General features: G+C 43.3%; 2 protein-coding genes across 7 annotated transcripts in view; one reads left to right on the plus strand and one right to left on the minus strand.

The window, feature by feature from the left end:
* Nucleotides 1-6,402, plus strand: part of tle2a (TLE family member 2, transcriptional corepressor a) — a 40,258-nt gene extending 33,856 nt beyond the window's left edge. For 4 of the 6 annotated variants that reach the window (XM_088313127.1, XM_088313125.1, XM_088313128.1 and 1 more), the window contains 12 exons: nucleotides 516-611; nucleotides 1,099-1,143; nucleotides 1,439-1,603; nucleotides 1,791-1,917; nucleotides 2,395-2,603; nucleotides 2,911-2,990; nucleotides 3,335-3,584; nucleotides 4,334-4,581; nucleotides 4,941-5,088; nucleotides 5,183-5,333; nucleotides 5,524-5,600; nucleotides 5,675-6,402. In XM_088313127.1, the coding sequence (XP_088169253.1) occupies nucleotides 516-611; nucleotides 1,099-1,143; nucleotides 1,439-1,603; nucleotides 1,791-1,917; nucleotides 2,395-2,603; nucleotides 2,911-2,990; nucleotides 3,335-3,584; nucleotides 4,334-4,581; nucleotides 4,941-5,088; nucleotides 5,183-5,333; nucleotides 5,524-5,600; nucleotides 5,675-5,782 (1,704 nt within the window). In that variant the 3' untranslated portion in view covers nucleotides 5,783-6,402. The remainder of the gene's footprint in view (nucleotides 1-515; nucleotides 612-1,098; nucleotides 1,144-1,438; nucleotides 1,604-1,790; nucleotides 1,918-2,394; nucleotides 2,604-2,910; nucleotides 2,991-3,334; nucleotides 3,585-4,333; nucleotides 4,582-4,940; nucleotides 5,089-5,182; nucleotides 5,334-5,523; nucleotides 5,601-5,674) is intronic. The other 2 variants (XM_088313126.1, XM_088313129.1) reach the window with 1 other exon arrangement.
* A 1,754-nt stretch (nucleotides 6,403-8,156) lies between these two features.
* tle2b (TLE family member 2, transcriptional corepressor b) overlaps nucleotides 8,157-24,435 on the minus strand; it is a 51,660-nt gene continuing 35,381 nt past the window's right edge. Inside the window, exons 6-20 of the mRNA XM_088312675.1 lie at nucleotides 21,774-21,848; nucleotides 20,058-20,238; nucleotides 19,268-19,284; nucleotides 17,429-17,569; nucleotides 16,337-16,390; nucleotides 13,656-13,823; nucleotides 13,320-13,479; nucleotides 12,193-12,362; nucleotides 12,034-12,110; nucleotides 11,642-11,891; nucleotides 10,430-10,677; nucleotides 9,910-10,057; nucleotides 9,665-9,815; nucleotides 8,750-8,826; nucleotides 8,157-8,460 (exon numbers count right to left, since the gene is read on the minus strand). Of these exons, the coding sequence (XP_088168801.1) occupies nucleotides 8,353-8,460; nucleotides 8,750-8,826; nucleotides 9,665-9,815; nucleotides 9,910-10,057; nucleotides 10,430-10,677; nucleotides 11,642-11,891; nucleotides 12,034-12,110; nucleotides 12,193-12,362; nucleotides 13,320-13,479; nucleotides 13,656-13,823; nucleotides 16,337-16,390; nucleotides 17,429-17,569; nucleotides 19,268-19,284; nucleotides 20,058-20,238; nucleotides 21,774-21,848 (2,025 nt within the window). The 3' untranslated portion in view covers nucleotides 8,157-8,352. The remainder of the gene's footprint in view (nucleotides 8,461-8,749; nucleotides 8,827-9,664; nucleotides 9,816-9,909; nucleotides 10,058-10,429; nucleotides 10,678-11,641; nucleotides 11,892-12,033; nucleotides 12,111-12,192; nucleotides 12,363-13,319; nucleotides 13,480-13,655; nucleotides 13,824-16,336; nucleotides 16,391-17,428; nucleotides 17,570-19,267; nucleotides 19,285-20,057; nucleotides 20,239-21,773; nucleotides 21,849-24,435) is intronic.

Genomic DNA, 24,435 nt, shown 5'->3' on the forward strand with positions numbered 1-24,435 from the left:
GGATCCGTTTCGTTATCACTTGAAAGTGGCTCTGCATCTTCGCCAAGTTTGCGTCACATCATAGGTGGCGAAACTCGGCCCTGGGGCAGTTATTCCGCAAATACGCCTCACTCTCATGTATGACACGTTTTCTGAAACTTCGAGAAGCCGCAGCCAAAGATTAACTTGCTTGTTTAATTTCACGCTTGATGGCTGGGCTGACACTCAACGATTTGTATACAAGCCATAAAAAGTACATTTTCAATTATATGTCCCTTTTTGAAATACACCTAAAGTCTCGTTATTTAAGGCTTTCAAACACTGTTTGGTCAGCTCGGAATAGCAAAACTGTGGAGAAGGAAGAGATTAATGAGGAATTGATGCAGCGTGATATATTTGTGCGGTTATTAGTATTTTCTTTTTTTTGGGTGTGTCTGCAATTTGCAATCACTCTCACCTCATCAGCGCCCCTCTTAACTTCCTCTCCTGTGACACTCCTGTTCTTTGCTTCCATCTTCCGCCTCTCCCTCCCGCAGAGCTCTCTGTCCAATGGGGACAAAGGTCGCCCCGCAGACTACCTCAGCAACGGCAAGAAGCGGAAAGCTGACGAGAAGGAGTTCATGACGGACTATGTGAGCTTGCTCGCTTCCTTTTAGTTGAGGGGCTTTGTCATTAAAACCGAGTAAAACTGACTAGTGCAGGTGTGGGCAAGCTACGGCCCGGGGGCCATATGCGGTCCGTTAAATGTTTTAATCCGGCCCGCCGCACCTGAAAAATTTTAAATGAATGAACCTTTTTAATGTTTTATTTTCTTAATGCTGTGGTTTTTCAAAGACATATTTTTTGTTGTAATGCTTTTGTTCACCTTCAAAAAAAAGTTTCGATATATATAATTAATCAACATATTAACATTTAAAAAACAAAGAATCGTTCTTTGACGTCTTTAGCCGTCAGTGGTAGTAAATGAGTTGAAGAAAATGTTCGCACTAGTTGGTGTGTAACAAAAAAATAATGAGCTATTTTTGTTGTATCAAACTAGAGGTTTTTGTAATATCAAAGGAAATTTCAAGGGAATTATTGAACTTATTTTCTAACTCATCTCTTTCTCGACTTTGGCAGGGCAGCGATGCAGATAAAAGTGATGACAACTTGGTGGTGGACGAGGTGTGTACACGTCGTGGCACAATTTTCATTTGTGGTCACAGCATTAGGTACACCTTTTTTTTATTTTTTATTTTTTTACCCCCCAGATAAAAAAAAGTTTGATCCAAAGTCAATTCGCAGTAACAAACAGTTATAATGGCACATTGGATTATCCGCTGGCTATATGTTCACCTCGGACAGTCTTTCTAAAAAAAAAAAAAAAAAAAAAAAAAAAAAATCTGTTTCCAGACAATTTCTGCTGGCCAATGTTTCTTTTAACAGCGTTTGTGCAAAATGTTTGTGCTCTCGAACAAAGCAGGACCCGTCGTCGCCCCGCAGCGTGCAGTCCTACTCGTCCAGGGAGAACGGCCTGGACAAGATGGCGCCCTCCCGCAAGGAAGGTCCCCCGCAGGCCAGCCCCACCTCGTTGGCGTCCTCCAGCAGCGCCGCGTCACCGTCGCGTGGCAAGGAGCCGACGCAGGTAGCACCGAGAATTGGAGGGATGCTCGTGGTGTTCACTCGCTCGTCACATTTATCTTCGGGTCGTCTCGAGCGCATCACAGCTGACTTTGGGCGACACGCGTGGTCCACCCTGGACTGGGTCGCCAGCCGGTCGGTGGCAGGCCTCCTATCTAAAACTTTTCATTTATTTATTTTTTCCACTGCAGAGAGAGAAGTCGAGCACTCCGGGTATGAAGCCAGGCACCCCGATGTCGCAAGAGTCCAGTACACCTGGACCGAGTGGACCGCCGCAATTCCGACCCATTCCTGGCAAGCCTGGTGTTGACCAGCTAGGTGAGACCGCCCCTTTTTATTTTGCCTCACACCATTTTCCCGCCTTCCTTCCTTCAGTCCAATCCCGCTTTCGAAAAGATGAAGACCCACTTTTGGCTTTGCCGTATAATTGGCTGTTTGCCATCAACGGCTGTTATTAGCGCGGGTGGCGGCCATCTCTCTCGTCCTCCCCACACGCCGACTGCCAACTGGACCGTTTTTATGAAGCGACTGTGGGCCAAGATGGAATAAATGGGAAGATTAGCGGACTTGATTGAGCGCTTGATAATGAGCGTCCATCGATGGCGTGTGTGACTCTTTCCTCCTGTCAGCACTTTTTAATACATGCGCACAAACTCGGTGCCGCTGTCAACCGTCTTTGCAAGGAGGTAGAGCACAGCAGCCAGCAGGGGGCACTATTGTTCCAGCGCTGCAATGTCTCTCACTCAGCATAACGACAGAGCAGCATCTTTCAAGCTCGGCTTTCCCCCCCCACAGCTCTTGGTCTGAGGAACCCCTTGGTCGTGCAGGGGGCGTACCCCCCGGGGGCTTTCGGCCTGCCCCCTCCCGGGGTCAACGGGGACCTGCCTGGGGCGGCGGCCTACGGCGCCGGCCTGCACCTGGTCTCGCCGCAGATGAACGGAGCGGCGGCGGCGGCGGCGGCTGCTGCGGCGGCGGCGGCGGCGGGCTACGGACGCTCCCCAGTGGTGAGCATCTGTAATAAGACAGCAGAGGAGAGTTGAGGTAGCGGAGACAGATTGCAGTACCGCGTTCCCTGTCGTGTAAATGTGCTTGTGATTGACAGCTCAATCGCTTCCCCAATGGTTTGGAATTGCTCATAGATGCCACAAAATGACAGCAAAGCACAACACACCTCACCGTACACTAAATAGTCCCACGGCAACATGATGGTGCCATATTTAGAAAAACGGCATTAATTAGTTACAATATTGTAATTAGTCGTACTTGTTGCAGTCCCTTTCAGCGCTTTCACTTGTCGATTTTGGTGCACAGGTGGGGTACGAGTCTCCGCACCCACACATGCGAGTGCCCGGTTTGCCTGCCAGCCTGCAGTCAGCCGCCTCTGGAAAACCGTAAGTTTGAAGTTTCATGGCACTCATCCTAATGGTTTTAACTTTTTGACTGACGTCACTCTTCAAGTCAACACCACAAATAAGGCTGAGTCTTAAAATCAAATCTCAGATGATTTTTATCACACAGATTTTTTTTTAAATTTATTTGATATCATTTTTTTATACATGTTTAGTCGCACGTTATATTTGCTTTCCTTAATGAAAAATGTACTATTATTTAATGTGTTATAAATCACTTTAATAAATTATAATTGACAAAAAAAAAAAAAAGCTTCTCCCAATCCTTTGCCTGTTCAAATAAACGCAAAGACATTTTCCCCCCCGTGTCTGTTTGTGGCGCGCAGGGCTTACTCGTTCCACGTGAGCGCGGACGGGCAGATGCAGCCGGTGCCCTTTCCTCCCGACGCCCTGCTGGGCCCGGGCATCCCTCGCCACGCGCGGCAGATCCACAGCCTGAGCCACGGCGAGGTGGTGTGCGCCGTCACCATCAGCACCTCCACGCGCCACGTCTACACGGGGGGCAAAGGCTGCGTCAAGGTCTGGGACATCAGCCAGCCGGGCAGCAAGAGTCCCATGGCGCAACTCGACTGCCTGGTGAGTTCTCGTCAATCACGTTCCTGAAATCATTTGAAGAGATAATTATGTCAAATGAAAATTTCGGCCTTCCTTGAATGTGATGTCGAATTGTAAAAAAAAAAAAAAAAAAAATATATGCTATCTTTCATTTTTAATTTGGAGTTCTAAACATTGTCAAAAGTCTTCTCAAAGAAATAATCCTGATAAAATAAATAATAATATATATTGATATATTAATATATATATTAATAATAATATTATTAATAACAAATAAAAATGCAAAAAAACAAGTAAAGAAATTTTAGATTGTGCAAAATGTAGTTATGTAATTTCTTTGAGTTATGTTTTTGTTTTATTATTTATTATATAATGTGTAAGTGTATAGAGCACATGCAAAATGTGTACATTAAATAATAATAATAATAATAATAATATTCCCTTTATTAGTCCCACAATGGGGAAATTCGAGATTCGAACCCAGGCCTCCTGGGGAGACTGGGTCCTGAACGCGGCGCCTTAGACCACTCGGCCATCCTGGTGATATAATTATGCAAAAAGTGAAAAATGTGTGTGCAAAGTCTAAATCCATTTTAGTATTTCTATTTTTGTGATGTAATTTCTATAGAACATTTGTGTTCGTCAAACTAATACATAAAATAAATTTATCCAATGCGTAAATATGAATACATGAATAGAAGAGAGTGGACAGTGTGAGAGCAATCTCAAATAGAAGTTGCATTTAATTTTTTGGTCTCTCATCCAATCAGAACCGCGATAACTACATCCGCTCGTGTAAGCTTCTGTCGGACGGGCGCACGTTGATCGTGGGCGGCGAGGCCAGCACGCTGTCCATCTGGGACCTGGCCACGCCCACCCCTCGCATCAAAGCCGAGCTGACGTCGTCGGCGCCCGCCTGCTACGCGCTGGCCATCTCGCCCGACAACAAGGTGTGCTTCTCCTGCTGCAGCGACGGGAACATCGTCGTCTGGGACCTGCACAACCAGACGCTCGTCAGGTAACGACTGGGATGCCCCGCCTCCATTAAAAAATACATTAAAAAAAAAATGTATCAGGTCTCTGCAGTGTCGCTATATTGAAGGGGTTTTTATTTTTTTATTTTTGGTTGTATTTAAAAAAAAATAAAAAGTTGAACTCATTCACTACCAGCCGAGTTAAAAAAAAAAAAATAAATAAATTCGACATTTGACGTCTTAAGCCGTCAATGGCAGTAAATGTGTTAATAACTGTGACTTACAAATTAAAGTCAATTGTTTTTTTTTGTTTTCTTTTTACTTTTCAAATTTGGTTTGAAGTGAACACGCAAAGCTTGAGCACTACAAAACAAATGTGCGCTTACGTTTGTTGCTGCCGCAGACAGTTCCAGGGCCACACGGACGGAGCCAGCTGCATCGACATCTCCAACGACGGCACCAAGCTGTGGACGGGAGGACTGGACAACACGGTGCGCTGCTGGGACCTGAGGGAGGGACGGCAGCTGCAGCAGCACGACTTCACCTCACAGGTAGCCTCGTGTGACATCGCTTGTCGCTAGGCAGACTTCACAGAGGCTGCATTTAAGCCTCCCTCACGCCACAATCTCCGTTGCCCTCTTTCAGATCTTCTCGCTGGGTTACTGTCCGACGGGCGAGTGGCTGGCGGTGGGGATGGAGAGCAGCAACGTGGAAGTCCTCCACGTGTCCAAGCCCGACAAGTACCAGCTGCACCTTCACGAGAGCTGCGTGCTCTCGCTCAAGTTCGCCTACTGCGGTGAGCGCGCACACACATGACTTGAAATTGCTCACGCGCACAGTTTAGAGGAAACATTGCTGTAAATATCTCTCTATATATTTCTCTATGCATCGAAATATATGAAGAAAAAGTTATCGTAATAAATTAGTACACGTTTTGTTTAGTTTGGTCCTACTCCTAATTTTCTGCTCGTGGCCGCCCCCTGCAGGTAAATGGTTTGTGAGCACGGGCAAAGACAACCTGCTGAACGCGTGGCGGACACCTTACGGCTCCAGCATATTCCAGGTAACCCCCCACGCACCTTTTCTTTAAAAATCGCGTTTTACGTGAAATCTTCCTTTTTGCACGCGTTTGTTCAGTCCAAGGAGTCGTCGTCGGTGCTGAGCTGCGACATCTCCCCTGACGATCAGTTCATCGTGACGGGCTCGGGGGACAAGAAGGCCACCGTGTACGAAGTCATCTACTGAACGAGGTCATCAACGCTCGACTACTTTTTTTTGGTTTGGCAAAGAATGACGGGAAAGAAAATGTTCCAAAATGTTTTCTAACGCTCCGAGAAAGCCGCTTAGTGGATTAGCTGAGCAAGAGTGTGGGATTCCTCCAAAGATGTTTCCAATTTTTTTTTTCTGAACAAAATCAAACCTCTGTAGTGGACAAGACATTAGCGACATAACTTTCTGCCGCTGTCGTCCTGAGCTCCGGTGATTTTTTTTTTTTTTTTTTTAAACTTTTGTGGACCACAAGGAGACGGGACAAAAGGCAACGTGGGACGGCGGCTTCGGAGCTCAGCCTGCTTCAGACCGGCCTGGTCAAGTAGGACGCGGTTATGGCTGTACTTAATATTTTTGGTTGGGCTACAGCAGGATACCTGATTGTAAGAGTCTCCGAAAGACACAACGCGCGGCGTCAAATGTTGCTGTTATTTTTTTGGGTGGTTTTTTTTTTTTTTTGTTTGTTTGTTTTTAATAAAACGTGACTCAGCAGTTCTACCAGAAACGTGACGAGAGAGCAACATTTGCTGTTTCATGTTCAAGTTGACTTGTTTGCTGGCTTCTAAATGGATGTAAATAAAGTTCTCTAAAGGCAACTTTGAGACTTCACTTTACTGTTTGTGTTGTGAGCTGAATTGTTGTTTTCAGAAGAATTTTTGAAGCGAGTGAAAACAGAAAGCAAATGAAGTTGTGTAAAGGATGAACACGTGTTAACTTTATTTTCACACACATTGTATTAGCATCAGTTTGTTTCTACAGCACCGTGGGAGGAAAGACGTCGCAGTGGGACAAAGAAAAACAAACTGTACAGCTTGTTAAATGTAACAAGAAAAAAAAAGCAAATGAATGGTGGATCAATCATACATGTACTGTACATACATACAGTTGTGTGCGTGTAATAAGGAGAGACATAGCGTTGCGACTTTCGGGCAGAAAGGCAGGCAGGCAAAAGCATCAACATCATCCACGTCCATAACACCTGTGCTGCGTACTTTCAAATTAAAGTACGAATTATTAAAATACAAAAAAGAAAAACTTTAAAAAAAAAAAAAAAAGATTGCTACCGTCATCCCAAGAGAATTTTGTCACACATTGTGCAAAAAGGTCATTTTGTGTCGCCAGTTTGACTCCAGAACAAATTATTTCTCTCTATTATTTATGATGAGAGTCAAATTGAGAATTTTGTTTTTTGCAATGCTTACTTTACTTCCAAAAAAAAAAAAAAAAGTAGCGAATGTAGATTATTTCCAACTTGATTTTTATTTCCTTGGTAGCCTCGGAAACGGTTCGGCCTTCTGTAATTTTTTTTTTTCCATTTTGTGTGCATTTTGGTACAAAATCTGACAGGATTCTCGTGAAAAGAACTGAAGAGGACGAAGCGCACTGGAAACCACATTAAGGGCAAGTGGCTTGTTGATGCTCCCCGTCCGTCACCTTTACTTGGGGTCTTTATAAAAAAAAAAAAAAAAGGGTCACGTTTCGATTTGACACATCTGCTCCAGGCAACCTTGAATACAGAACAAACATTAAAAATAAAGAACAGTGGACAGAAAAGCCTGGAAAGATGTCTGAAATTGTCAATGATATGAATGCAAAACAGATGCATGTTGCGCAACATTTTAAAAGGAGGTGTGTCTGCGAGGGGGGGGGGTGCACTATCCGTTGGCGCTCGTGAGGCAAATGGAGATAAGAAGAAAGGAAGTTGTGTGTCTTTCCCTGGAAGAGGAGGGGAGTTGTGTACCCCCCACCGGCCCCCTCCCTGGATGACGTGAGAGCTTCCCCCGACTTGTGACACCTCTCGCGCTGGCCTCATTACAGTCTCGCGTGTGCGTGTGTGTGTGTTTGCACCTAATGAATCGACGGTGCGCTCTATCAGAGCTCCTCGGGAGGGAGTGGGGGGGCGGCGGGGGATGAGCGGGGGTCTTCCATATCTCTGCTGAGCTCTTAATCAGGAAACAGCCCTCATTAGGCAGACGGCTCCTTTTCATTTCCATTCTTCTCTCACACGCACACACACACCCTCGTGTGTATGCGACCGCCTCAAAGTTTGTGATCTTGGGCTTTCGAGTGAAATTTCAGGATGAAGCTAAAATGCACTGGAATCGCTTCAGGTGAAGTTAATTGTTAAAAAAAAAAAAATGTAAATACCACATACCGTAGTATTTGTGTGTTGGATGCGTGCCTTTCAGGTGCGTGAGTATTGTCACAAGCTTGAGGTGGCGTGTGAGCGTCATTTAAAAAAAAAAAAAAAAATTCCAATTCTAACTTTGATTTGTTTTTCAGCTCATTGTTGAGAAAAGCAAATTTGACAAAAAAAGCACAGCGACATTAAACAGAAAGAAATTCATTCGACAGTTTGGAGAGGGTTAAATGAAGTGCATTTTAGGCTCATTGTGAAATGACGCTTATTATCCGTTTTTCTTTAGCGAGAGTTGTTCTTCTCTGCCTGTTCTCGCTGTAAATAGTGCGGAGGGGCGGGGGAGTGGTCTTCCACGGTATTATGGGATGTGCGAGTGGTTGTCAAGGCAACCCAAATGTCCACTCTCTCAGTAGACCACCTCGTACACGGTGGCCTTCTTGTCCCCTGAGCCCGTCACGATGTACTTGTCGTCCGGGGACACGTCGCAGCTCAGCACCGACGACGACTCCTTGGACTGGATGAGGACGAGAGAAAGAGAAAGAGAGATGTGACTCATCAATTGCACAAGATGCATTTGCAATTCAATCACATGATAAACACATGACACTCATGACAGTGACACACACGCACACAGGTGGTCAAATTTGGGGTCAGATTGAGCGAACTTAACTAAACGTGACAACAATGAAGCGAATCAAGTTTTATTGAAAGTGCGACGACAGCTCCAAGTCGGAAGGGCCTTTGTTTCTGGACAAGTGCTCGTCGTGCGCTCGCGGGTGGACCGAGGGGACGAGGGAAGTCACCTGGAAGATGCTGGCACCATACGGGGTCCTCCACGCATTCAGCAGGTTGTCTTTGCCCGTGCTCACAAACCACTTGCCTGAAAGCCGACACAAACACACACGACTCAAAACATCAGAATCAGAATCAGAAATCCTTTTATTGTCATTGTACTCAATAATTCAGATGATGGGAAACATGATGTTTGGATAGGGTTTCAAATTTGGCTCTAGAAATAGTTTGAAGGATTTGTTTCAAACTAGGGGAAGCATTTCAAATGAGGGTTTTGAAAAAATAGGATTAGGTTTTCAAAGTAGAATGAGGAATTCAAAGAAGGTTTTCAAACTAAGATTAGGGTTTTAAACTGTGGTTAGGCTTTCACACTAAGGTTAGGGTTTGAAAGTAAGGTTAGGTTTTTAAATTAGGGGTTGAAACCTTTGATGTTCAGATTGTTGTTCAGGTTTCAAGCATGATCTTGGCTTTTAAACATATGGTAAGATTAAAAATTTCACATTTACGTTTTAGTCCACGTTAGGGTTTGAAGCTTGAAATTGTGGCTTGTATTTTAGTTCCTTCATTTTTCTAAATGGAAAGATTTTTGTTGTCGCTTCGAATATGCAACAGAAAGCCCGGCTAGGGCAACTGTCAACACATCCAAGAAACGAAATGTTCTTGATGACAACAAAAGGTCGACTGCGACGTTTTCTCTCGACTCTTTTCAAAGCAAACGTCTCGCCGATGACAGACAGCTAACGAGCGCGTCTGCAGCGCCGGTGCGCCGACGCTGACGTCCGCCAGCAAAAAAAATAAATAAATAAATGAATAAATCAAGATTCTCATTGTCGCTTATTTAGCAAAATGTTTTTGGAACGTCGTTACGCCAAATTCGAGCTGGTGGCTCGCAAGTTGGGAATGTTTTGTTTTGTGTGTGCGCTCACCGCAGTAGGCGAACTTGAGCGAGAGCACGCAGCTCTCGTGAAGGTGCAGCTGGTACTTGTCGGGCTTGGACACGTGGAGGACTTCCACGTTGCTGCTCTCCATCCCCACCGCCAGCCACTCGCCCGTCGGACAGTAACCCAGCGAGAAGATCTGAAAGAGGGCAACGGAGATTGTGGCGTGAGGGAGGCTTAAATGCAGCCTCTGTGAAGTCTGCCTAGCGACAAGCGATGTCACACGAGGCTACCTGTGAGGTGAAGTCGTGCTGCTGCAGCTGCCGTCCCTCCCTCAGGTCCCAGCAGCGCACCGTGTTGTCCAGTCCTCCCGTCCACAGCTTGGTGCCGTCGTTGGAGATGTCGATGCAGCTGGCTCCGTCCGTGTGGCCCTGGAACTGTCTGCGGCAGCAACAAACAGAAGCGCACATTTGTTTTGTAGTGCTCAAGCTTTGCGTGTTCACTTCAAACCAAATTTGAAAAGTAAAAAGAAAACAAAAAAAACAATTGACTTTAATTTGTAAGTCACAGTTATTAACACATTTACTGCCATTGACGGCTTAAGACGTCAAATGTTGATTTTTTATTTTTTTTTTTAACTCGGCTGGTAGTGAATGAGTTAAGTAAAACGAGTTCAACTTTTTTTTTTTTTTTTTTAAATACAACCAAAAATAAAAAAATTAAAAACCCTTCAATATAGCGACACTGCAGAGACCTGATACATTTTTTTTTTCATGTATCTTTTTAATGGAGGCGGGGCATCCCAGTCGTTACCTGACGAGCGTCTGGTTGTGCAGGTCCCAGACGACGATGTTCCCGTCGCTGCAGCAGGAGAAGCACACCTTGTTGTCGGGCGAGATGGCCAGCGCGTAGCAGGCGGGCGCCGACGACGTCAGCTCGGCTTTGATGCGAGGGGTGGGCGTGGCCAGGTCCCAGATGGACAGCGTGCTGGCCTCGCCGCCCACGATCAACGTGCGCCCGTCGGGCAGGATCTTACACGAGCGGATGTAGTTATCGCGGTTCTGGTGGGGCAAGAGGAGGTCGGGAACGCGTTAGGGGAACTTCATGTGATCACATTGTTTGTCCGTCGAATTTGGGAGATTTCAAAGCAACATGCTCAAAATTGAAGACTTGAGAATGAAACATTGCTTGAAAACAAAAATGTTATTTTTATTCTTTTAAAGTTACAATTTAAATTAAATTCTACACATTATGTTTTATTATTTTGATAAAAATATATATATTACATAATATATCATATCATAATTTTATATTTGCATAATTTCATTTTTATTACTCGGATTGATTCATGAACATGTTTTTTGCAAATTACAAACTAAAATGTACAATTTACTAATTAACAATATTTATTTCACAGTTGTTATTTTAAGATTGCATATTTGAACGTTATACAAATTATACTGTAAAGTAAATTGTAAATAGGAAACTGCTTTTTACTATGACCTTATTCTTATTTTTTTAATTTATATTTTATGATTTTATATTGCCATGTTTATATTTTATAATACATTATTTATTTTGATTTGTTTTTTAACATATTGTTGTGCATTTTTCATAAACAATAATTTAATTCAACAATTAACATGGATTTCATTTATTTTATACAGAACGTTTGTCCATGATATCTAATCAAAAAGTAGAATGTAAAAAATACAATCAAGGAAAATATGTATTTTATTTATTATTAATATATTAAACATGTTTCAATGTTATCATTTTTATTATAAGGATTTACTGACCAAATTATTATTTAAAATTCAAATATATATATATATATTTACTCATTATATATTCATATTAATCAATTACATTTCTGTAGTATTGCATCCAATATGCTCTCTAATCTGCACTTTATTTATTTATGATAATAAATTGTATATTTAAACCCATTTTTTAAAAGGAAGGAAAATAGCGTATATAACTCTTAAAGTGTTGTGTTTGTAAAAAACGCAGACGAGAACTCACCAGGCAGTCGAGTTGCGCCATGGGACTCTTGCTGCCCGGCTGGCTGATGTCCCAGACCTTGACGCAGCCTTTGCCCCCCGTGTAGACGTGGCGCGTGGAGGTGCTGATGGTGACGGCGCACACCACCTCGCCGTGGCTCAGGCTGTGGATCTGCCGCGCGTGGCGAGGGATGCCCGGGCCCAGCAGGGCGTCGGGAGGAAAGGGCACCGGCTGCATCTGCCCGTCCGCGCTCACGTGGAACGAGTAAGCCCTGCGCGCCACAAACAGACACGAGGAAATGATGCCCCGCCATTTGAGAAGCACTTGATTAGAGTAACGTGAGATACAGTACATATTTTTAATTCAACTCTTGATGACTATGAGGGTGTGGCAAAACAACAACTACAACTTACGGCTTGCCGCCGGATGAGCCAGGAAGAGAGGAGGACAGGCCCGGGGCCCTCAGGTGAGACCGAGAGTCATAAGCCACCTGGTGGGTGGCGGGGGGGAATAAAAAATGTTGTTATAAATCCAAAAATGTGTTATAAATCAAAGAAATAACTGCGGCTCACCATGGGGCTTCGGGCGTAGGCGCTGGCGGCGGCGCTAATTTGGGGCGAGAGCGTCAGAGCTCCGCCGAAGCCTCCGGGACTGGCCAGCTCACCGTTGAGCCCTGCGTGGGACACCACTCCAAAATGAGCCGGGTATGAACCGGGGGGCACAGACATGGGGCTGCGGAGTGCTGGCAAAGTGAGGAGGAGAAGGAGAGGAGAGGAAAAGACGGACGACAACAAGACATAACACACAAGCACGGTCACGGCGGGGCTGATATAGGAACACAAACTGCCCGTATTTGTAGTTGAAATCGGAAAATATACAGCAAAAGATGAGACCAAACATTTCAGATTTATCTTGAAATATTCCTCTTAATTTAAATATACTTCCTTCACGCCAATTACTACTTTCCTATCAACGGGGGCTTTAATGGTATTTTAGGGCAAGAAGAAAATGTGAATTCATAAAGAGCTAACCATAGGATAGGCAGGAGTTCACTGTAGTCATTTGGAATATTATAATAATATATATAGATATATATATATATATATATATGAAATAATAATTATGTAAAAAAAATAAATAAATAGGAGAAGCCACAATTTTTCATCAGTGCTACCGGGGGCCATATTGGACGATGCACAAGATTTAGGATGAAAATGTGATTTACAATTTTTTTAATATATTTAATTTTGGATAATAGAATTTTCATTATATTTATAAAAGATGCAATATCCTAACCCAATAAAAAAGGGTTTGAAACTAAAAAATAAAATAAAATAAGTACATACTGCATTTTTTCCCCTCCAGGGAAAAGGGCACTCATGCAAAAAAAAAAAAAACATTCAAGGGCGGCACAAAACTGCCGAACAATAAACCAAAATTAAGTGCAAGAACGGATTTTTTTTGCACACAAATCCACTCTCTCAAAATGATATTTTTATTGCAAAACTACGTTTGTCCTGCATAACATCCTCAATCCACAAAATTATTAGGCCTACTCACGTAATAGAGCAGCATAAAAGCCAATGTATGCGCAACTAAAACATGTCGGCCATCTTCCAGCATATTTTTATTCCGTGAGTCGCAACTGCAGTCAAAAGCACAAATCTCGCTGTATTTGCAGGAGGCGAGGATGGCTCACCGAGGGGGTCGGCAGCAGAAGCGGCTTTGCTGACCAGGCGAAGGCAGGAAGTGCTGGGACCGGGCACTCCGGGAGCTCCTGGGGCTCCCGGGGTGAGGGCCTCGCGATGGGATGGCGACGGCGTGCTGGACTTGGACAAGGGCGACTGGGACTTATCCATCTGTGGACGTCAAACCGTTCAAAATAATGGGAACAGAACGGGAATTTTGGGAGACTGGTGGTATCTTGATATTAGATGGAATGGACCGTGTACGAGGTGTTCACACTTTTATCGTCATTATTGAATATGAAAATGTAAGTATTTCTTTTTGTTTCTGCCAGGATGTTGTATCTTGCCTGCGTAGCATCCTTGGCCTTGCCTGGAGCAGGACTACACGGGTTCGGGGTGGGAGGCGCCTCCGGCGGGCCCGAGGATCCCGGGAGCTCTTTCCTTAAGGCAGGGGCCCGGTCCAAACCGTTCCCACGAGGAGAATGAGGTGGACTGCCAACAGGCGAGTTGGGCTCCTGCATCAGAACAGAAGAAAGACAAATAGTGGGACAAGCAACTATTTAATACGCTGCTTGAGCAACTTTTGAGCGACACAACTTTGGATTTTTGATTTTTTTTTTTTTTGGAGATATGAGTCGCGGTTTGAAAGCAACACTTTGGCAGAGGGTGAACATTTTTTGAAAAAGGAGGCTTTGAATTATTTTTAGCACGTTTTTTATTCATTGCAAATACTGTTGAGTGCTTTTTTTCTGCAAAAAACAGGTGAAAAAAACTGTGTAGCTTTGTCATTATTAAGAATTTTTTCAGACTCAGAGATACTGAGTTAAAAAAAAGTATTTAATTTTTTTTCAAGCACATCAGGTTTGAGCGATATTTAAATTTGTACTTATTTAATTTTGACCGATTAAGCTTGTGCAATACGGATTTTACAATGTGTTGTAATTTGCGATTCAGAATGAAAAAAAAAAACCCACCTGTTACGGGACCTAAACCTTAATTAATAAATATGAATAAATACTGAAAATTACAGTTATTATTATTATTATTATTATGAAAACATGCTGCTCAAGAGAAAAAAGTAGTGCAGATTCAGAATCAGTGCAAAAAATTGAATCTAGAAAACTTTGCTTGCATTCCTGATTAGAATGAAAATCAATCCATAAATAAATGCATTAAACAGCTGTGAAAACGTGTTGACGAGTGTCATTAATTCAATCCAGATAAAGTGGAACAACGAACGGCACAAAATGGCCAGGTTAAATTCATCATCTCTATGAGTCTGCAGAACCACCTCATAAAAAAAAAAAAAAGTGACCAATATAAAATTTCAGGCGACTCAGCATCTATTAGGATGTATAGCGACTCAGCAGAGCACAACAGCACACGTCGTCCTAGCGTCCAGAATAGATGACGATGAAGATGACGATGACGACGATGTCGGCTACTCCAGGATGTGTTTGTCACTTCAGCCGAAAATCCCGGCGCCTCCTTGCGCTAGACTTCGCACTTCTCGCCGGGTCAGCAACTACAGTTTACACACACGCACGATGGAGCGCAGAAGCCCCTCCCCCTCCCTATTATTACCCGCAATTGTCTGCTTCTGCGCCGGTTGCCGACGAGGGAGCACTTGTGCTTTATTGAGTCAAATGAAAACACAACATTTGATGTGACCTTGTAAATGTTTTATTTTCTAATTATTGTTGTTTTACAAAGACATATATAGTCTTGAAATTTTTTTGTACACTTTCATTTCAAATTAAATGTATTTTTTTTCGCCATTCATCTGCTCCTGGTCCGGCCCCTCTGTCAAATTTTCCAACCACCAATCAAAAAGTTTTCCCACCCCTGAATTAGAGGAACAGAGACGATGCTCATGTCATAATTTATTCATATTTGATGAATTTGCTGCATCTTACTGTGTTAAAATTCGCCTAAAAAGCGATGTAGAACAATAAGTAATGGTAGCGATTTGAATGGAATCGTGGAAAATAGAGAAATTTGTTCACACACATCAGCTGAGGTTATCACATAAAAGATTCAAGAAATATTGAGCTGGCCAAGAAAAAAAAATAAATAAATAAAATAAATGCTCATTTTCCGCACAAACAATTAACATGACAACAGCAGGAGAGGGGATCTATCGCTCGTAATTTCATGGAACAATAAATGTAATTTGTGTCGTATGAATTCATTATAGAATTAATTAGCTGTGTCAGAAATACATTTAAGTGCTGCATGGAAGAAACAAAACCCAATGAGGATGAATAACTAATAGGACAACGCTGGAGGAAAACCAGACTTATTAGTCATGCCATCACAAAATATTGACATCATGCACGGGACATTCCTCAGTTTTCATAAAATGTGGTTTTAGTCAGACTCTTTGGAACGGATTAATGACGAGGAAAAGCGAGATTTCGCTGTACAAGGACTTCAGACGACCAGGACAGCTGGTGTCCATCTTAAAACTGAAAAAAAAAAAAAAATCATATCCTGATCAAAAAAAAAAAAGAAAAGTTCCTTGAAGCTAACGCCGGGCATTGAGCAACATGCTGCTTCACCAAGACGTTATTATCGGAGGAGACAGAGCATTATCACATCACGGTTCATCACATCATGGTTTATAGAAGGAACATTCCGGCACATGGAGGGGGAAAAAAAAAAAGTACTGAAAATGAGTACAACCGCAATTTGACATCCATGCCAGATTATAAGGTGCACTGCAGAATTTTGAGAAAATGAAATGATTTGAATTGCACCGGAAAAGTACGGTACATGAGCGGTGTGATGATTCACCGTGAATTTACCATGTTCCCTTTCACCGGAAATCCATTTTTTGCCAGCCTGTGATGTTTTTCTGGTTTGGAGTTTATAGTGCTCATGTGACATTGCAAAAGCATTTTTGTTTGTCACGTAAAATTTACAAGTTACTTTATAGAAACTGTAAATGTTTTCTGCAATGTTTGGTTTTGTGGTGTGCTGAGAATGTGCTGGTAAGGTTGGCATGCACTGGAAAAGAAAAACCAACCTCATTGGAGACATCCACGACCAGATTGTCCTCACTTTTGTCTCCGTCGCTGTCCTGCAAGCAAAAAAAAGACAGAAAAATTAAAAAAAAAAAAAAAAAGACTTCTGTGTTCACGGTAAGCTTTCATCACAAGGAAGGAGCTTGCGCGCACGCTCGCATCGATCGATCGATATGTCAATATCTTGGTCCACATTTTGCCTTGCTCCACTGTCAGTCTACCATACACACTTCGACGCGGTGGCAACTCTGCACCAAAACATCTGCTGTCACACAAGCACTCCGTTGATTGCCGACATTTTTGACGACTTTCCACGAGACATCTCTCTCTCTCCCTCCCTCGCTCTCTCTCTCTCTCTCTCTCGCTCTCTCCCTCGCTCTCTCTCACTCTCTCTCCCTCCCTCCCTCGCTCTCTCTCTCTCTCTCTCCCTCCCTTGCTCTCTTGCTCTCTCGCTCTCTCTCCCTCCCTCCCTCGCTCTCTCTCTCTCTCTCTCTCCCTCCCTTGCTCTCTCGCTCTCTCTCTCTCTCTCCCTCCCTCCCTCGCTCTCTCTCTCTCTCTCTCTCTCTCCCTCTTTTCTGGGGTGAGAATGATGGCACTTAATCGCCATGGCAACAGAGCTTTGATACCATCAGGGCCTGATACTGCTTATTGACATCACTGACGAGTCGAGTGACATCAGCACCTAATGAATGCATTTCTGCAGCCATGTCCTCCAATTGAAACAGGAAAAAAGAGGAGGGTAGTGGGAATGAAAATGGAAAAAAAATAAAATAAATATAAGCAGAAAAATGAGAAGAAGGAGAAGTGTTGAAAGGAGTTTATACAACGTATAATCCTTGCAAAGTGCAAATTAGACGCACTTGGCGCACCACCCAGTTTTGTAATTGCGTAAAGATGCCACAAGGTGGCGGCAAAAAAATGAATAATTACGTATTTACTCCAAATATTATTTCTTTGTTCGTTTATGTTTGCCAGCCATGGACAGTGAGAGCCAAAAACAATGAAGTAGAAAATTAAATGTTGCCCTTCATACAATTTAAATTCTGAACTGTATTTTTCAGAGAGTAACAATAAAAAAAAAAACAAGCGCTTACATATGAGTGCGGCGCGAGGGGCTCTTTGTCGTCGCAGCGTCTTCTCTTGGCCTCCGCGCCTCCCTGCGAGGAGGCGTAACCGCCCGACGGCCCCTGACGCTCCTCCGGGGGCTGACTGTCTGTTGACGATGCTGACTTACTCTGGAAGGGGAGATAACGACAGGAAATTAAAGGTGCCAAGCAAACCACACGCATGCCAAGGAGGTCACGGGCTTGGTTTCGGGAGTCGTGCAATTAGCGGGATGAACGAGGACGCGACGCAAGTATACAGTTACGGATTAAACTCTGCCTTTTTGAAGTTATTTAATATTACAAGCTGTAAAGCGGCTCATCAATATCATGCAGTCGGTTGAAATTTGACACAACTTGACAATTCTGTCTGAGCGCAAACTGCAGAAATCCCTTGGGTTGGTTCAAGTGTGTACGTTGTAAAGGTCCATAAACAGATTCCTAAAATGGTGCCTTTTAACGCGGCAACAACTTTGCTCATTAAAGACCCAAGAGAGAAAAAAAAATTGAGATTTATTTAGCGCACTTTCTGAACTATAGAGCGCCCCCTACTGGTGAAAGAAAAATCCACAGAAAAGCCGCACCGTTGTATTATTAAAAAAGTTGGTGCGTATAGTCCGGAAAATACAGTATATGTGAACGGGGAACCCTAAAAAGAATCCCACAAAGGTAATTTTTCCAAATAACAAATGAGTTGTGAGGCCTTCACACGTCAGCCCTCATGTGAAATACAGCTCGGATCATGCGGCTGTTCGTCATCGGAGGCATATTTACAATACGGCCCTCTCAGAAGAGCCGATCAAAGTGTCGGGGTTGTTTGGGCAGCCAGGGTTCATTCATGGTGGGGCCCCTCTATCTCTGCCGGCCCCCCGTGGGGAGGCGCATCACAGCAAAGGAAGAAGCTCACCGGGAGGACAGGAAAGGAGGAGAGGAGGAATAACACAACTCGCCTCAAAGTCCAACTCAAATGTTAATTGATCGCTCCATTCCCCGTTTCCTGAGAGGATCGTCTCGATTTGCTGCTTTAAAGTCAACGTTGTATATTTAGCAATTAACTTCTGCTCAGAGTTGGACGGCAGCGCCGTGTCGAGGGAGCGGAAGGCTTTGCTTTTTTCGACATGAAAAGCCGGGCAAAGGCTCTTCATTTGCAACATTTAAATTGCTTTGTTCTTCTTTTGAGAGAATTTACAAACTCAAAAACGCATCGTTGCAAGTTCGGCATTATTTTTTCTGAAATGAAACAGTGTTAACCTTGAGATACGAATGACGTAACTTGTGAATGAATAAATCTCCCGCTGTTTTCGACACGCTCAGTTCACGTTTACGGTCACACTAAACAAAATAAAAAGAATTGAACCAGAAACAACCAGATAACTTTGCCTGGGAGTCCACTCGCTGAATGCTAACACATAAAGGGAAACACCATAAACGGGCTAAAAATTTGCATCAGTGTCCCTGTGTAACCCTTTACGATATTTGAACAGAAAACAAATGGAGACCAAACTCGCAGGCATATATTCTTTATCCTCTAGAAGCGATTACCGCACTTAATTGAGTCACTTGGAGTAGTGGTGAAACATGAGTGCTATATACTGCCCCCCAGTGGCCAAGTTACACACCACAAAAAGAGGCGCAAGGAATTAATCATGAGCCACCGTTTAATTTTTTATGTTCTACTTAATTATATTGTTACAATGTTTTTTTATGAGCACATTTATTTGTTCTTAAACATTTTGGGGATGTTGCATTCATTTTAAGTAGAGAATCGATGAACAGCTGTTGCAACACACGCTGTCTTTCACTTGCTTTCTCAATCACACAACAACTTACCCTGCTGGGTGCTCCCTCTGGGATTGGGCGGGGAAAGCATGAAAAGAAGAGAAAAAAAAAAAAGGAAGATAAGCGAGATGAGGTTGACGTCAGTGCTGATGTTGGCAACAGCAGTCAGTCGAGGTTGCCAAATCTCCTCTTGTTGAAAATGCTAACGCTAGGTCCAGTTCTGACCGCACAACATTCACAAAGACGCGCAATGCTAAGAAAAAATATATATATAGTGAATGAACTCAAACAGTTCTCTTTAACCTGCTTTTTTTCAAAATACATCTTTCCAGCCTGGGCTTTATTCATGAGTCTCCTGGCACGGAGCCGGAAACAGATAAGCTATATGCTGGGGAGTTGAAGGAAAGTTCACGCGTACAAGCTTGTGTCCGCACGGTGCCAGCAATCGATAATAGTTCAAATGAGGTCCACATGGCGGGCGCCTCTCTCGATAATCGAGCACTCGCTTTCATTTTGATCGTTGACGGTTGGAGTGGACCGACAAATGAAACGATGAGAATTCTTAATTTCTTGACTTAATGAGCTGAACAATTGCACCAGTGAAGCGCTGACGCATGATCACTCGATGGAATCCAAATTTACCCCGATATGTATTTTGGGTATGGGTAGCTGCACGCTGGACCTCGCTTGATACAGCCAAATGGCATTTGTGTCGTGAAAGATCATGTGACAAAACCTGACATTTTGATTGGCCGAAATTTCAACTCAACTCATGAATCCTTGGTTGGATGAATATTCTTAAATCATTTACCATGACGTGCATTGTGTACGGCTTCAATACCTCTGAGGTGTTCCGAGTCGAGGTGATTGCGCTCGTCCTTGGCAGCGAGGTGGGCAGACACCCCCAAGGCCCCCGTCAGCGCTAGGAGCCCGGAGCCCCCCGCGCCCAGAGACAAGCCGGACGGGTGCGGCGTGAGGGGGATACCCGGGGCGTGGTGCGACAGGTGCTGGAGCTGCTGCTGCTGTGGCCACAGGGGAATTAGAATTTGGGGGGGGGGGGGCAACGGCGGGGAGCGGAGATTGTTAGGAACGAAGAAAAGAAGGTGGTCAAAATGAAGTGTGAGAGAGGAAATCATATGAAGGGAAGTTGATAGGATAGTTGAGAGATTAGAGGATTAAGAGGTCGACGTGGTGGATAAAAAGTCAAGACGGATAAGCAGGAAATTGAATCATCAGCAAACATAAGGGAAAGGAAAAGATGTGGAAATGACGATCAGGCCGGGCGAGGTTTGACAATATGAGATCATAATACAATTAACGAGTTTAGGATAAAACAGCCAAAGGCAGACAAGAGCAAGGAGTTAATGTGATTGATGGTGTGTGTGTGTGGGGGTGGCTCGGGGGGAGTCAATTACGGGTAGAGAAGCAAGACAATAACAAAAGAAGAAGAACGATAGACGAGCATAAGAAAAAGCAGCAGTCATCCCTGAAAAAAAAACTAATTAAAAAAAAAACAACCAAAAATTAAATGAGGAGTCCCCTGTAAAGTGAACCTTTCTGCTAAATTTGACAACACACAGAGGAATTTTGTTAACAAATGTGCCAAATTTGATTGATTTATTAAAAAAAAAAACAATCATGAAACGTACATAAATTAAAGCTTCAAAAATCATGGAAAAATCAAGCCTTTGTCTCCGCTCTCAAATGCTGTGGGCGTGTCATCTGAAACATCCTGTACCACTTTCAACCGTCAATCAAACGTTACCACCACAACCTGGAAAAATAGATCCTAATTCTTCGGGCAATAGAATTTATCCCACAGTTTTTTTTTGTTTTGTTTTTTTTCATTTTAATTTTCTATAGCTGCAACAATGAGGCACTCTAAAGCATCCGCGCCAGTTCAAAGACCCTTTCCACATGCTGGCCGTCAACTCACTCTTCCGTCTTTCTCTGCGGAATGTTCACACACTCATAGGCAACAACGAGGCACTCTCAAGCGGACATGCCAGCTAGATTTTAGGAACGTAAAAAAAAAAAAGAATAATAATAATAAAACCCAAGTGGAGGAGCAGCTAGTCTCCAACAGCTCGGAGAGTGTTTGTGATGCCAGAAGGAAGACGGTAATGTGATCACGGCACCAACAAGGTTGCAAAAGCCCCGTTCCACTGAGGCATACATAACACGTAGATGTGACGGGGAATGGTTTGGACTTGCACCGCTGAGCACCGGTTAATGTTTAGCAATAAAGCTCAGTGGAGGCAGATTTTTTTTTTTTTTTACCACACTCCCAAAAAAAAAAAAAAAGAATAAATAAAAATGTGCCAAACAGTTCTCACAAGTGACTGGCTGTGGCGAGCGACAAGTTGAAAGCCATAAAAACAATATGTGAGTCACATGAATTGCTTCAATGCATTTTGAATTTGAGAGAATTTGATCAAATAAATCCTGATTGCCAGGTTCAAGGTAAGATTTTTTCATGAAATCATTCACTGCCATTGACGGATATAGACATTTTTTTTTTTTTGTATTATTGTGATGGTGTTTGGAGGTGACTCACCCCGATGATGGCGTTGAGTTCAGCCATGGTGACCTGCTTGGCCCGCTCCACTGCTTGCACCACCTGTTGCTGGTGCTGTACACGCACACACACACACGCACACCCCCGCACACGCACACACACACACACACAAACTATGTCACTTTATTACAGGACTATTAGCACCAACTTTTTTCCTAAATTTTGAACCACACGGCTAATACAACGGTGCGGATTTTCTGTGGATTTTTCTTTCACCAGTAGGGGGCGCTCTACAGTTCGCAAAATACGCTTTACTTTCAAAGGGACAAAGGACATTTTAAAATAACTCATAGTGATCATTAAAATGTTGATTTGTTCGGACGACCATGTTAGCAAAAATTAGCTGCCAATGGGTTTAATTCACAGAAAAAAAAAAAACTTTTGCTTAACACCAGTGAGTTTTTTTTAGTGCCATGACATTTGGAGACGACGAGCAGAACTCATGTAAAAAAACGATGAACTCTTTTCAAGTTTTTCATTTTCTCAAGTTCCTTTTGAGGTTATATTGCCTGCTTTGCGACATGCACGAATATTTTTAAAGATCGTCCAATTCAGTCGCAGTCGACAAATTTGACGTGGAGCGTAGAGTCTCGTTATTTAATATTATGATAATTCGCTTCCAATCGATTGAAAGAACTATAATCGATCTCGTCGCAAACGATCCCTGCATCTCAAATATCAGTTAAGTACTTGAATAAATGTGCATCTGTGTCGGTTCTGGCATACATGCTCAAAGATGCTCTCGAATGAAATGCGGCATGTTTCTTCAATGTCCCGATGTCATCAGTCACGCACATGCACACTGCGTCAATATTGATCAAACTGACAGAGCCGTGACCTCCCTGTCCGCGGGATGCGCATTCATCGGCGCACGCTCACACCGGGACCAACGGGAACATGTCTGCGCATTTGTATTCTGTGCACGCACGCAACGCACTTTCACCTTACATTGTTTGCAGCGTCACATATGCCGCAGGCAGATTGCCAAATGCCAGCGCTTTTTGACCTTAAAAAAAAAAAAAAAGCTAATTTGCCACAAAATCCCCGCATGCTGACGAGCTCCTGTTGCCCCCATGTGGTTGGAATGTGCATTGAGGAAACTCGGATGGGAAAGTTCTTCTGTCTTTGTCCATTTTCACTAAGAGTCGCACGCCCGCAGCCTTTGCTGATGATCAGGCATGAAGAGGAACCCCAAAATATGGCTTAAAAGCGCGATATAACAAATGTATGATTCCAAGAGGGCCTTGACCAGTGCCTGCCGCATCTTTTTATTTATTTTTTTCAAACCACATTAAAACACATTCACTGCTATTGACGGATATATAAGACAAAAGTTTCATTCCTTTTACCTGGGCTGGTAGTGAATGAGTTAATGATGTGTTTGTCTGTTGTTCTGATTAATTAAAATGTTATCATTATTGGAGAAAAAAAATTGTGCTTTTTCTAAGAAAAGTACAACTTTTAAACAAAAGTGCACATTGAAAAATAATTCCAATGAGGGGAAAAAAACTGTTTGAGTAAATTATTAAATCCCAAATTCAAATTGAAATGAATGCGCATGAGCAGTGAATGTAAACGTCGCACAAGAACTGTCTACACTTGAAATCTGCAAAAAAAAAAAAAAAAAAATGGCCGTGACAAGGACACAGAGTTCACATTCATCATAGCGGACCGTTTTTTTTGCTTAGGAAGTAAAACCGAAGAGTAGTTGAATCCGTCTCTGATTACATTGCGGCTTTGAGGCCGTTGCCAGCCACCTGTAGTTTTGGACGCCACTCGCCTCTAGAGATCGCTTAGTGGCTGCACCGCGCTCTGAACTTGCGGTCTGAATACGATCCCACCGTTTTCCGCGCCAAGAATACAACAAGAGTTTTCCCCGCACCGTGAATCTCAGCGGGAGGAGTGTTTTCCTTTCTCTGTGAAGGAGACTTTTTCCTTGTCGTTTATCGCAACGTTCCCTCAGCTTGGATTGCCAAGAGCATCCAAAGTTAAAGTCGCACCGGGGAGCAAGAGCGAAAGTCACTGTCGTGCTGTTAAAGGTTGCAGACTTGCTCTAATTGCACAGAAGCATCTGAAGAAGTCGCAGCTGAAGTGGAAATGGCTTTTCACGCTACAAAGAGTGCAAATGTGGCAACGGAGCAGGTGATACGCCGCTGGCGGCAAGCGCCGGTCTTAGGCCCAAATCCTCACAAAGCCCCACTCAATGTTCGGCAAAGCAAACGCGATGCACTTGAAGAAGGCCAAGGAAAAAAAGTTTGGAGAATGGAGAAGTGCATTATAAGCAAGGACTAAAGATCGGGCCGCTGTAATACTTGACCTTTCTCCAATCTACTCGCAGCCGCTGTTAGAGAAAGATAAATATTTAAATCGCTTGTCATTTGCTACAGAGCTAATTTGAAGGTCAATTGACGACATACTCGGGGAGGGGGAAAAATGCCAGAGAGACAAAATGTTGCTTTGCAAAAAAAAAAAAAAATTGGGTTATTTGAGAGGGCTTGGCACGGATTCATTTCGTTTCCATTCATGTCAATGGGGAGGGATGATTTGAGTTGGTTAAAAAAAGTTTTCAAGGCATCATCAGCATATTTGAATGTGATATAATGAATGTAGTGTAAGTCTCCACACTTGCGATTTAATATGC

Source organism: Idiotropiscis lumnitzeri, chromosome 13 (genome assembly GCF_059441095.1).
Source record: "Idiotropiscis lumnitzeri isolate Australia: NSW breed Sydney's pygmy pipehorse chromosome 13, RoL_Ilum_1.0, whole genome shotgun sequence".
Lineage (NCBI taxonomy): Eukaryota > Metazoa > Chordata > Actinopteri > Syngnathiformes > Syngnathidae > Idiotropiscis > Idiotropiscis lumnitzeri.